Below are 13,144 nucleotides of genomic sequence, written 5' to 3'. Positions count from 1 at the left end.
GGGAGATCACTGCAATGACTTTGTGAAAATCCAGCAATGAGTAGGGGACTACAAAATTTCACCAAACCTTACATCGGCATCAGGGCGAGCAGATGATGGCTGCATTCAAATTTCTGGGTGAACTATCCCTTTAAGGAAAAATCATCAGTTTGACAGCATAAGGGAAACATCTGGAAACACGCTCAAAAACTCAAACATTTTAATAATACAAAAAATAATAAGAAATAATACTTTGATATATTTTAAAATTTTGACTGCCTGAACAAAAAGCAATAAATAAACAAGTAGTTCCAGGCTTGTTCATCCTTTTCATCTCAGGAAACCTTTCTAATTTACAATTTATTTAAAGAACAAAGAGGAGCACAAAATGCACACTCATTTTTTTCCTTTCATTTTTGTATAAAATAATTTAAGAGAAAAATAGATACTTTTTTGTGACACCCTCAGGCATTGACCGAATGGTGTGTTGATGTACTTGTGTGTGTTCAAGCAATCATGTGTGATAGATGAAGATTGTACCATCAGTTAGCAGGCGGGGGTGGGGCACTAGTGGAGACATGTTTCGATGACTGATCAACATAGAAAGGACATGTAGAGACTGACAGTAACAAAAGAAGTAGAATTCAGAAGTATTCAGTTAATTAAAGCTAGAATGCCATAAGCCATGCATTACTGCTATAGGCCCTTGGGATGTGTGCCTGTCATGGTGACCTTTGACCTTCAACATTCAAAATTTGTTCAGTTCATCTTAGAATCCTAGTGAAAGTTTGCTCAAATGCGGAGTTTGCCTCAAGGCCTTCTGGAGAGACAGAGAGACAACTTTAAAACCCAATACCTCTGTTGAACAGCTGTCACCACCACAGAGGCATAAAAACCTCTAAATGAAGAGCAGAAGGAAACAAATCCTGACTGTTGAGCCAAATAAATATCCATCGGTACATCTGATCATCCCTAGAGAGCATCATGGGAGCTGCAGTTTGTCTCAATAAGCCAAAAAGAGAAACCTGCACCCACTTTCACCTCTATCTTTGCTGCCAGTTGATTCAGTGACATCCCATTCTGAGTAGCCCAGCTGACCCAACTACTCCTTCCACACATCTGTCTTAACCTCGCTTCTCCTCAACCCTGAGAGCCGGAAGCAGAATTTTGCCAGAAGGAGGGCATGGTGAGATGTTTACATGGTGGTAAAAAACTAGTATTGTAGTAAGTATTGATATGAGATTATCACATGTCTCAGTGATAAGAACTGATCATTAAAAAAAAAAATGATTACCTTAATCACTGAAATCTGAGAGAGACTTCATTAGAGCAGAACATTAACTGCTCATCATAATCATCGATCCACCTTCAGGAGTAAAGAGCAGATGTGCTACATCACTCAACAAAGGCCTTGTGATTCCATCAATGACAGGAAGAGAACCGTCAGGATCTGATTCAGCTCACAAATAACACATCAATGACATCATCACTTTATTGTACTCAGCAAGCTGCAGCTTTACAAGTTTCTTATCCACTGAGGAAACTTTGTTAGTCTCAGTATTTCAGGTGTGTTCCAAAGAGACCTGCTGAGGCCACAGATTAAAATAAAATACTTTAAAAAGGCTACAAGATACAACTCATCCACCAAATTCAGTTATTCTGAGGCCACAAGATTGAACTACATTTTAAGGCAACTTTTCCCCGAGGATTAGAAATTATTAAGTCAGAAGATAAAAGTTGTTCCCTCTATTTAGTTATGTAGAGGCCCTGAAATATGACTCTCAGTTTACCACAATTTATTTGTTTTGATACCGTAAGATCTTATTGTCCCTCAATGTAGTAATTTTAAAACCAGAAGCTATGAGTTATCGATTATTTTGAGGCCACTTGTTACAATTATTTATATTGAGGACTGGGTACAACAAGCAAATTATATCTTGAAATATCTAAATTGAGGGAACAAGTTAAATCAAGGTGCCACAAAGTAACTACATTCTATCTCTCTCCCACACAAAATAATTCTCTCTTTGCCCACTCCAGGTCTTCAATGGTCTCTCTCAGTTTTCCACCAAATAATCCAGATAATATCAATGATGTTGTTTGCTTGTTTCCAGCCCCTCTGATTAATGCTCATGACCCACCAACGTCATGCTAGTGATGTCACCATATTGTCAGGAACCACCAGGAAGTGTTTAGCCATTAATATGCTTCCACCAACAACTGACTGACTCATTGTTAGCAAATTCACATGTCACACTGCTGTCACTTTGCGTAGAAAATGAGAACAAGCTAAGGAGCATCATTAACTCTCACCTCAGAGTGGGTCAGCAGGTCTCCGAGGAAGACCAGAAAAGTTGTGTTAGGTATCAAACTGGGTAGTTTTAAAGCTACAGTGCAGTACTTTTGTCTCCATCCTCTGGCAGTGACAGTTACTGCAAACAACTGTTGACACATGCTTACGTAATAGATTTTGACACTGCCTACTCTGTTGTTATTGTTGCCACTATTAAATAGCGGATAAATAATTTTGAGGATGTATAGAATGACTTGTTTCACTATCAGAATGTGATCCATTTGGACTGAAAACATCTGGAAAGTCTAAAAGAACACAAGCAGCGGAAGACCCTGTAGCTCTGCTGTTAGAGCATGCTCAGTATGAATCCTCCCAGCACCAAAGGAATGTTGCAACAGACACAGGCTCTATCTAGTGTGAAACTAGTTGCATAGAATGGCTTTCTCTTAATTAATTATATGGAAATAAGTCATTAATATGCAAATATTAACAACAGAAAGCACTTTTACAGTAGGTTCAGTTTCTAAACCAGTTATGATGTCATAAATCACACTGGTAGATTCACGCCTGAGGTCAGTAATAAAACTTTTCCTCCATTAGAGGGTAAATGGGAACACAAGTTTACTGAGCCATGAACATACACCAACAGACCATACGTTTCCCTCTAGAGCTACACCCGTAAGAAGAGGACTGGCAGACAGGGAGCAGAGCAGCAAGGAGAGGCAAGGAGAGGAGAGGTGTTGGCCTTGTTCAGTATGCAGCAGGCAGTTGAGCTCTTCTGCAGATCAGGCCTTCATAACAAAAGCCCCCATAGGGGAAGAGAGAAGGGGAGAGACTGGGAGTCACCTCCCTCTGCTTCTCTCTCTTTCTGTTTCTTCCACATATCATACCAGGAGCATCAGGCAGCTCATTAGCACAACATTCCATGAAGGATTAGACTCACACACTTACCAACACAGGAACACACACTTTAGATGTACAATCAGGAGGGAGGTCACAGAGCAGCGGTGTACTTCATCTCTCCTCTTGTTCCTCTTGTCCTCCTTAGCTTCCGGCAGAGTGCTGGATATCAGAGGATGCCGAGGGAGGCAGGGACGCTGAGGGAGGTGCCTCGGATGTTGTGGCAATCCCACTGCAGAGAGAGAGAGAGAGAGAGAGAGAGATGCTGCTAAGAGAGGAGGCTAACGCTAACTAGCCACTAGCTCTGAGTGGGACGAATGGATGGGAGGGATGCTGATGATGATGCGGCACCTTTCAGAGAGGAACCACAAGGAAGAGAGAGAGAGAGAGAGAGAGAGAGAGGGGTGCCCTGTTACCTTGGAAACTGAGATGATGTGATGGGGAAGGTGGAGCCGAGCTCTGATTGGCTGACAGGGTGTGGTGCTCCCCGTCCTGAGGGAGGAGGAGGGATGACAGAGCAAAGGCTGAGATGTGAAAAGCAGCTGCACTGTCTTTTTCTGTGCCTGAGGAGGAAATGCTGCACTGGGACAAAAGGGATGGTGCGCCCCCTATTGGAGGCTCCTGGACATGCACCACATGACCAAACCACAACCATGACACAATTAGAAATACAGTTAGGGGTAATCAGCTCATACAGGTTCAGGTATTTAGAAATAATTTAAAAATAAAATATCGGATCCAGCATCACTGATTTGAAACCAAAAATGATCAGCTGATGAATAATTACAGTCGTTTTTGTTTTTGCCAATATTTTGATATGTTAAAAAATAAATCATATATCTTTACAAATTTGTTTATTTAAAAAAAAAATTATAGTGATTTCTTTAAAAAAAATCATTGATTGATTGAGGTAGACGTTTTAGATATTGCGAAGCGTAGGAAGATTTAGAAACAGTTGTTACAGTTATTGGAGTGGAAACTGTTGATTTTCATGTATATGCCAAACAGTAAGCAGGACACTGTAGAGAACTGAACCCCATCCGGGGTATTTCAGGAGTACCACCTCCCTTTTGCTTTTTGATTCTGAATTGATGATAGATTTTTTTTATTGCTATACAAACAAATGACAAACATTGCCAATTATTACAGTACATTTGGGGGATGATATCTCATAAAATATTTTTGAAACAATCATTAAACACTGTAAATTGGTTCTGTGTCAGATAGTAACCACAGTGAAAATACCTAGAAGGCCTTAAAAGATCATCGTTGTTATCATTAACAGATAAATCAGTGATACCAACATGTTTCAGTTAACCTGCGCCCTCATCAGGCTAGAAGGAGAGTGACAGCTTTCATCCATCATTATACAGCGAATACAGGGATGATTTGTTTCTCCAAATACAATACAAATAAATGACCAAATGTTTTCTGTCCAACAACATTTGAATTACATACATATAAAAAGCAAAACTTCATCTGAATAACATGATAAAAGATGTCAAGGAATAAAATACAGACAACACAATCATGAAATGTTGAAAAGAATATATTGTTGTGAAGCAGATTAAGATTACATTTTACAAAAAAAACAATTAATTTAAAATCTTTCCTTCATGGTGGTGCAGTGGTTAGCACTGTTGCTTAACAGCAAGAAGTTTTCCGGTTCAAGCCCTGGCTCGGGCACGGGGTCTTTCTGTGCCATGTTTGCGTTTCTCCCTGTGTTTGTCCAAAAAGGGCACAATTGACTGTAGGCGTGGCTGTGAGAGCGAGTGGTTGTCTGTCAAAATGTATTGGCCATGTGATGGACTGGCAACCCATGCAGGGTGTACCCTGCCTCTTGTCCTAAGGCAGCTGGGATAGGCAAGGCTCCACCACCACCACCCCCCCCCCCCCCCCACCCCACAACCCTTAACAGTATAAGTGGTAGAAACTGATGGATGGAAACTTCCTTTAATGTCCTTAAAACGTCTTTGTCTCTGGGTAGCATTGTCTTCCTCTGGTGTTGTTGTCCTCAAAACACTGTTTCTTTGCAGCTCTGTCCTTCCTGTGTTATCTGTAGCTGGTCTGATATTGGTTGGCCTTAAAACCCAACAGAAAAAACATGGACACACACACACACACACACACACAAACACAAAAGTTCAATATATGTTTTTTAAAAATTCAAGTTGATTGCATTCTTGCAGAGAAACCACTATACTTTTCTTCTGATGTGTGTGTGGAGAAATTCTTACATTGTATTTGACAGAATCAACAACTTCCTTCAAAAACTATGTGTCCTGCAGCAACTATGGCCACCACACTGGAGCACCATAGACTCCTTGAGGATCACACTGGGTGGAGGAGGACCTGAAGGAAGACAAAAAGGTGAAGGAGGACCTTAAGGTGGATAGAAAGGTGGAACAAAGGACTCTAAGATGCCTTTTGGAGGGCTGGAGTTGGTATTCTCAATAGAGAACATGTGAGGGATCAGCAAAAGTGCTTTTAGCAAGTCAAAACATGCTCTTTTTGTTGGTAGCCTGAGAGGTGTGTGCCATAGTTGGCTGAATTCTATAGTTTCATAGACTGGCATCCAAACCAGACTGTACTACAGTACAGCTCAACAGGTGATGGTCACATGTACTAATATAAGACAAAAATAACAAGAGGAAGAATTCTCCAAGCTGACACATATATTTCCCCTCCACTTCCTTGTCTCCAACTCAAAACAAATGGAGGAAGGGTTTTATGATTTTTAAGATCTATTTTGAAAAATTTCTAATTTTGATTTTTTTCAAAAATATTGAGTTTTGTGTTACAAAGAGAATGTTCATTTTAATATAATTGATTTCACCGAAAAAGTCCAACACTGATAATTGCAAGTAACTTTTATTTTTGCTGAAATCTGTATACTAAAGATTTTTCCTCAAGTCTGTAGAATGTGATTTAAAGACATGACATCGCTGGAAAACCATCTATCCATCCATTTTCTTCCGCTTATCCTGTTAAGGGTCGCGGGGGGCTGGAGCCTATCCAGGGTGTGAGATAGGTTTCACCCTGGATGGGTACCCAATCAATCACAGGGGTATCACATATAGACAGATAACCGTTCACACTCATAGCCACACCTAGAATCAGTTTTGGAGCCAAGTCCCCAATTGCATATCTGTCTTTGGACAGTGGGAAGAAGCCGGAGTACCCGGAGAGAACCCACGCAGGCAGAGAGAGAACATGCAGACTCCACAAAGAAAGATCACGTGCCCGAGCCGGGACTCGAACCTCGAACCTTATTGCTGTGAGGTAATAGTGTTAACCACTGCACCACCATGCAGTTATAAGTCTATGTGTATATATGTATTTTTTCAAGTGTATAAATTAGTTTTTTGGATTGTTCGTAGAGCAAATGAGCAAGTCTTTATCCAGCTCAACCATTGACTTAACAACACCAGTTCATCGGTGTTTAACACACATCAGCCTGTGGCATTGTCAAAACGATCATGGTGGACAGAGTTTTTGTAAAGGTGCTAAAAAATGAGAATTAAAAAAACAAACAAACAACCAAACAAAAAAGAAGAAATTCATTTTAGCAATCTTTCTGTATATTATGTGTGATGTATGTGAGAAAAATGATGTTCCTGTCAGTCCTGGATAAGTATGAACGTCTGCATGTACTAGCAGGTTCATGTATTAATGTGACCGACTGCTTTATTTCCATTCATGCAGGAATAACTGCACTACATCAGATCTTTTTAGGCCTGGGTGAAACGTCCAAGATATCAAATTTATTGAGTTTGTCTTCTGTGACATTTCAACTGGGAAAGTTAGATTTGAACTACGATGATACTGTTGTATGGTTTGTTTGTTTTTTGTCTCTGAATGTCTCCAGTAGCTTGTTGGGCTGATTTCCATTCACAAAAACTGGCAGCTTGAAGAATGTCTAGGACTGAAGTGTCAAGATACTATTGAGGGTTGGACAGTGTGTGGGAATCTTTTTGTTACAGAGAAGAATTATATTGGATTAATATGTAAAATCTGAAAAATAGCAGTTATGTATATACTTAGGCTACTTATTTTTTATTTTTATACATTTTGGACATATATTTTTGAACTTTTGTATTTATCTCATTAAAGATTGATTAATGTTGGACTTTTTTCTCTCACCCCCCCCACCCCCATGCTGCTGTCACAAAAGGATTTCCAGAAACCAGGATGAATAAAGTTTATCTTATTTTATTATAATATTTGTTCAATTTGAATTGAAAATAACTAATTGGTGTTTTGGTGCTGAGGCTTTTTTTAAATTACAGGAAGCTATTATTTGATTTTAATTTGATTTAATTGTTAACTTTTGAAAAAAATGTCATCGGAGATCTGTGTTTTATTCTTCCTGTGGGTCGAATGTATCCGCATTTTAAAAATCAAGAAATGAGAAAAATGCATGTAAAGAAACATACTGTGGTATCATTTCTGACATAAATCTTGGTGTATGAATAGTACCAACACAGTTTTTCTCTTCATATGAGTGTATTATTTTCATTTGTGTGTTTGTTAATTTCGCTAGCACCCCCCACTAGCGCGCCTTGTTAGCGTTAGCATGCCGCTCAGCTAGCAACCGACTGATGGTTTCTTTCGAGGTTTTTCTCTGAATAATTCACTTTAATTTCATCAACAATTATCTGACAGACCATTTTCAATGTAACATTGTCCTGCTTTGAGGTTTTGTTAGGTTAAAAACACATGAATGCTTCAGTCAGTCTGTCTGGATGTCTGTTGATGTTTGATGTCAAAAGTCAAGGTCACTGACAGTCCCACTTGCTGACACAACCACTATATTGTTCCTCCATTGGAGGTTTTTAAGGTTGAAGCAAGTTTTGATTGCCTGACCCTGACACAGGTCTTTCAGTAACATGGCTTTCTGACGGTCAAGACTTTGTTGTACAAGTGCTGCTTCAAAGTGAAAAGTCAGAGAGACCAACCAGAAATGAACATTTCAGGGATTTATAAAGACTCTAATGTTATATTTTTTTGTTTTCTCAACAGAATATTCCATCATGGGAAAACTGAACCCCGGTTTCAGACTGGGGGATATCATTTTTACAGAATCCTCTGTGTACACTGTGGAGAAAATCTTGGGGGCTGGCGCTTTTGGGGAAGTTGCCGAATGTTGGAGGAGCGACACCGACAAAATGGTCGCGATAAAACGGATCCGGGACAAACAGAACATCCTGGCAGCAAAAGAGGAGGTGAAGTCAAGTTTCCTTGAACAGTATTTAACTTCCATGGCTCTAAAAATCCACCACATTCCAATCCAGGTTGTTTTTTCTCTCTCTCTCTGATACCTTTGACAGGAGAAGATGCTGAGATTATTGATGAGCAACAACGGCAATAATTTCAACATTGTTGGATGGAACGGGTCGTTCATCCATGAAGGAGCGTTCTGCATGGAGTTTGAGAGACTGGACATCAGCCTCTTTGAATTCCTGGGGCGGCGCCGGGCTCTCTCACTCAGAGAGATCAGCCCCATCCTCCATCAGGTTTGTTTCCACAGTTTTTAGCTGAACTTACCAACTAAGGTGGGAAAATAGAAGAGAAAAGTTTTCATTTTAAAAACTAAATGTCCACATGTATTTTGCTGAGTATGAAGCCAAATGATTCCATCAGGGAGAGAATAAATTGGTGGATTCTAATCAATGGAAGTAGATGCTAAAATTGACTCAGTCATTATTTGCTGTGTGAAACTGCAGGTGTTGGGTTGTCCTGCATCACTTCATTTGTGTTCTCTCATTAAAAACTACAATCACGCTAGGCTTCGTTGTCAACTGCCAAAATATGTTTTAAATACACAATGTCACATTTACCACTGTGTAAAAATGATTCTCTGTCACATGTTGATGACGTTCCACTGCAGTGAAGCTGACTTAAAGATTTCTATTTTTTATGGTTTCAGCTCGCAACGGCGCTCCTTTTTCTGCGGAGCCAGAGAATTGTCCATGCCGACATGAAACCAGAGAACATCATGATGGTGGACCATGTCAGGCAGCCGCTCAAAGTCAAGCTCATTGACTTTGGGTTGGCGTTCCAGGTCTCAGCTAGCCGCATCGGCGCGGAGCTGCAGACGTTGTGGTACAGGTTCGTAACAGAGACACTGGAACCTCCATTTTCTTCTGTCAGTGGTGAGAACAGAAGTAATGTTGTGGTTCTCTTCTTCTCGTCAGAGCTCCTGAGATCCTCCTTGGAGCCCCGTTTAACGAGGCCATCGATGTGTGGTCTCTGGGGTGCATTGCTGCAGAGCTGCTGACTGGGATCCCACTCTTCCCTGGGCACAGTGAGGCTGAAATGGTCAGTATGGTGCAGTGCTACTCTTGGAAATTCACAACAAGCAATGGTGACTTAAAGAGGAGTAGTGAGCGAGAGATGTGTCACTTATTTCAAGTATTCTTTTGTGTAAAGCAACAAATGGAGGTAAAACCTGGTGCTCTCATTGTGTCCTTCCTTCAGATGGAGTACATTCTGAGGACAGTGGGGCAGCCACCCGACAGCGTCCTCCACCTCGGCCTCTACACCCTCTTCTATTTTTATGCCCAGGGTGAGGAAGGAGTCTTTAAGCAGTGGACAGCAAAGGTAATTCCAGCAACTGAGAAGGACTTCATCCCTCCATGAGTTCCTTCAGTCTGTCAGCCTACATTTAGCTCTCATGTGCTCACTGAAAAATGTCTTTTCTGTAGCCACACGTGGAGGTTCCTGACCCCATGAGGACCCTGATGGATGTGGTTATGGTGGGCTGCAACAGAACACGAGAACATGCAACACGACCGTCTCTGAGTTCCTAACCTTTTTAGTTTTATTCTGATGCCACACAGATGTTCTTGGAGGGCCAGGACCTGGATGACCTGGCAGACTTCCTGGACCTGCTCAGTCAGATGCTGGAGGTGGATCCTGAACGCCGCATCACGCCGGACCAAATCCTCCAGCATCCATTTCTAACAGGAAGCCACCAAGTAGGCCCCATCACCAGCAGCCCAGCGCACCACTTTGATAGGTCCGTGTTCATCAGTGCTGATGTGAAGGTGTTGGACTGTTGTCTTTCAGGCTTGAATCCTGCTTGGACCAAATGGCTTCCACTCAGGCAACGGTGAGGAGGACTCCTGGTCTATCCAGGTGAGTTCAGCTGCTTTCACGTGTCATCCTGGGGTTAACTGGCTAAGCTGATTAGCCTAGCATTAGCATCCAGCTTAGCACTTGATTTAAAAGAAATGTCTTTTGCTAGAAAAAGAATAAATACTTTTGTGCATCTTGACTTAACATTTCAGTTTGAAAGATGCTTTTGTTGGATGAAGAAGAGTTATTTTACTGCATTATATTGTTAAAATACCTTTTGTGTCAAAGCTATTTCCATGTTTGATTGTAGGCTAAATAGGTCATGCTAATTAGCCTAGCATTAACAACTTGCTTTGTCATTTCAGTGTGAAAAATCCTTTGTGTTGAGCGAAGCATGGACGCACTTTCCTGCATCATCTTCTCCTACCAGCTCAGGGAGAGGGAAGGTAAGAGGGCGGGAATCATTTTCTCTCATGAGGTTTCGTTTCCTGCATCACAACAGCATTTAGAAGTAGAACATGAATTGGCTCAGTTACAGAACGTGACCTGCAGTCTTTGCAGGATTCAGCTCTATTCCATGGAACCAGTATGATCAGTATTACCAGTTTTATCAGTTTATGATACTTCTGGTCATTTGGAATTTTAATTCTACCGTATTTTGCCACTCGTCGACGTCGTATAGTAATTGTAGTCTGTTAGCCGTCGGTTTTTTAGTGGTGTGAATGTAAATTATGCTGCCAGTCTCACTCTGTACAGGAGAGGTCCTGCTGTACTTTGTGCTAAGACCAACATTCCACCTTACAGATCCATTTCTTCCTCACCTGTTTTGGAGGAGAAATAGATCAGTATTTGTCACTTTGGTCTCTACTGCGTTTTTTTGGGGGGTAAAGTCAGGCGGTGTAACAGAGACGTTTCTTTTCTGCGCCCATCAAGACACCGAGGTTTCTCCAACACCTGAGGTCCCCTGGTTCTACTGGTTCAATGTGAATAGGACTTTCAAAGCTCATTGTAGTCAGGATGCCACAAAATGCAATGCTGGCTCTCATATGCTGTTGCTCATGCAGGTTTTGCTTTCCCTTTCATGTAGCATCAAAAAGCAAAAAGGCACTGGTAATGGTACTCCTGGTTTACTGGGACGGGGTTCGATTCCCTGCGGTGTCTTGCTGATTGATTGGCTATTTCCTGAGAGGTGATGTCACTTCCACTCTTTACTCTGTTTCAATGGTCATGAAGGGATGTGTGACACCTACATTTAGTGATATCTCTCCTTGACATGGACGTGGTTCCACTTGGTTCTTTGCTTTCAGCTTCGTAGACTTGTGGTAAGAAACGCCTCGTATTAATACAAGAAAAAGAGGAGAACTAGAACGCCACGAGCAGTGATGACCAGGCCCTTGCTGTCGTGGTACTGACCTGTAGATGTCGTCAGGCTGGGACTTTTATCAAACGTGAAGGTTGAAACCGATGCCTGCCACAAGTTCAATGCCATTGATCACCAAAAAACAGAAGAAACAGTACAAGGCCTTAAGTCATCATCATGTTGCCTTGACATCTTGCCAACAAGCTTTCAAAAAAATGTCTATAGCTGCCTGGCGACTGACTTATTGCATTGCCTTTATGTTTCCTATTGCCTTTAACTGCTGCTAAAGTACTGCACTTTTATTGACTGGTAGCCCTATTTCCAATTTTTTCCTTATTTTGTTTAACTTTACGGGTAACAATCCTGTAACTCAAGAAGCCTGTTGGAACGTTAGGCTCTGATATGATGTTGATTGATTTTATATTATTTTATTCTTCAATTCTTCATTTTATTGAATTTTACTGTGAACAATCCTGTAACTCAAGAAGCCTGTTGGAACTTTAGGCTCTGATATGATGTTGATGTCCTGCTATTTCACCTGTGCTATGCATTTGCTCTTCCTGCTTGTGTTAAACATGACCTTTGTAAAGCACTCTGACTCTCCCTCGTGCATGAAATGTGCGATATAAATAAATCTGACTTGACTTGACTTTCATATTTTAGTATATTTTTCACATTTTTTAAAATAAACATTTTTCATTTCCTCCAGTCCTGCCTGCTTTCCTCCATCTTTGTATTTGGGTCCAGCTCAACCATTGACTTAACAACCCCAGTTCATCGGTGTTAAACACACGTCAGCCAGTGGCATTGTCAAAAAAATCATGGTGGACAGAGTGTTTGTAAAGGTGTTAAAAAATGAGAATTTTAAAAAAAGAAAAGAAAAGAAGAAATGCATGTTAACAATCTTTCTGTATATTATGTGTGATGTATGTGAGAAAAATGATGTTCCTGTCAGTCCTGGATACGTATGAACGTCTACATGTACTAGCAGGTTCATTTATTAATGTTACCGACTGCTTTATTTCCATTCATGCAGGAATAACTGCACTACATCAGATCTTTTTAGGCCTGGGTGAAACGTCCAAGATGTCAAATTTATTGAGTTTGTCCTCTGTTACATTTCAACTGGGAAAGTTAGATTTGAACTACGATGATACTGTTGTATGGTTTGTTTGTTTTTTTGTCTCTGAATGTCTCCAGTAGCTTATTGGGCTGATTTCCATTCACAAAAACTGGCAGCTTGAAGAATGTCTAGGACTGAAGTGTCAAGATACTATTGAGGGTTGGACAGTGTGTGGGAATCTTTTTGTTACAGAGAAGAATTATATTGGATTCATATGTAAAATCTGAAAAATAGCAGTTATGTATATACTTAGGCTACTTATTTTGTATTTTTATACATTTTGGACATATATGTTTGAACTTTTGTACTTATCTCATTCAAGATTGATTAATGATGGACTTTTTTCTGTCACCCCCCCCCCCCCCCCCATGCTGCTGTCACAAAAGGATTTCCAGAAACCAGGATGAAT

At 40.7% G+C, this 13,144-nt stretch overlaps 2 protein-coding genes across 2 annotated transcripts in view; one reads left to right on the top strand and one right to left on the bottom strand.

Moving 5' to 3' along the window:
- akap6 (A kinase (PRKA) anchor protein 6) overlaps positions 1 to 3,466 on the bottom strand; it is a 219,717-nt gene extending 216,251 nt beyond the window's left edge. The window contains exon 1 of the mRNA XM_086183714.1: positions 3,224 to 3,466. The gene's annotated coding sequence lies outside the window, so the exon portion shown is untranslated. The remainder of the gene's footprint in view (positions 1 to 3,223) is intronic.
- A 4,739-nt stretch (positions 3,467 to 8,205) lies between these two features.
- LOC147246140 (homeodomain-interacting protein kinase 1-like) lies at positions 8,206 to 10,877 on the top strand. The gene is made up of 8 exons (XM_086183404.1): positions 8,206 to 8,397; positions 8,503 to 8,688; positions 9,102 to 9,283; positions 9,370 to 9,493; positions 9,653 to 9,775; positions 9,880 to 9,930; positions 10,015 to 10,312; positions 10,618 to 10,877. The coding sequence occupies exons 1-7, from the start codon at positions 8,206 to 8,208 to the stop codon at positions 10,288 to 10,290; spliced, it is 1,134 nt and encodes a 377-aa protein (XP_086039530.1). The 3' UTR covers positions 10,291 to 10,312; positions 10,618 to 10,877.
- The last annotated feature ends 2,267 nt before the right edge of the window (positions 10,878 to 13,144 follow it).

The sequence above is a fragment of the Aulostomus chinensis genome, chromosome 17 (genome assembly GCF_037954235.1).
Source record: "Aulostomus chinensis isolate RoL2024-O1b breed Wild chromosome 17, RoL_Achi_v1.0, whole genome shotgun sequence".
In the NCBI taxonomy this organism is placed as follows: domain Eukaryota; kingdom Metazoa; phylum Chordata; class Actinopteri; order Syngnathiformes; family Aulostomidae; genus Aulostomus; species Aulostomus chinensis.
This window is presented reverse-complemented; position numbering and strand designations above follow the sequence as displayed.

Bases quoted from the DNA above. Each gene is read 5' to 3' on its own strand.
- LOC147246140 (XM_086183404.1), top strand. From the start codon at position 8,206: ATGGGAAAACTGAACCCCGGTTTCAGACTGGGGGATATCATTTTTACA. The intron at 8,689-9,101 runs GTTTGTTTCCAC...TTATGGTTTCAG, and splicing joins TCAGCCCCATCCTCCATCAG to CTCGCAACGGCGCTCCTTTT. The intron at 9,931-10,014 runs GTGGGCTGCAAC...GATGCCACACAG, and splicing joins CCCTGATGGATGTGGTTATG to ATGTTCTTGGAGGGCCAGGA.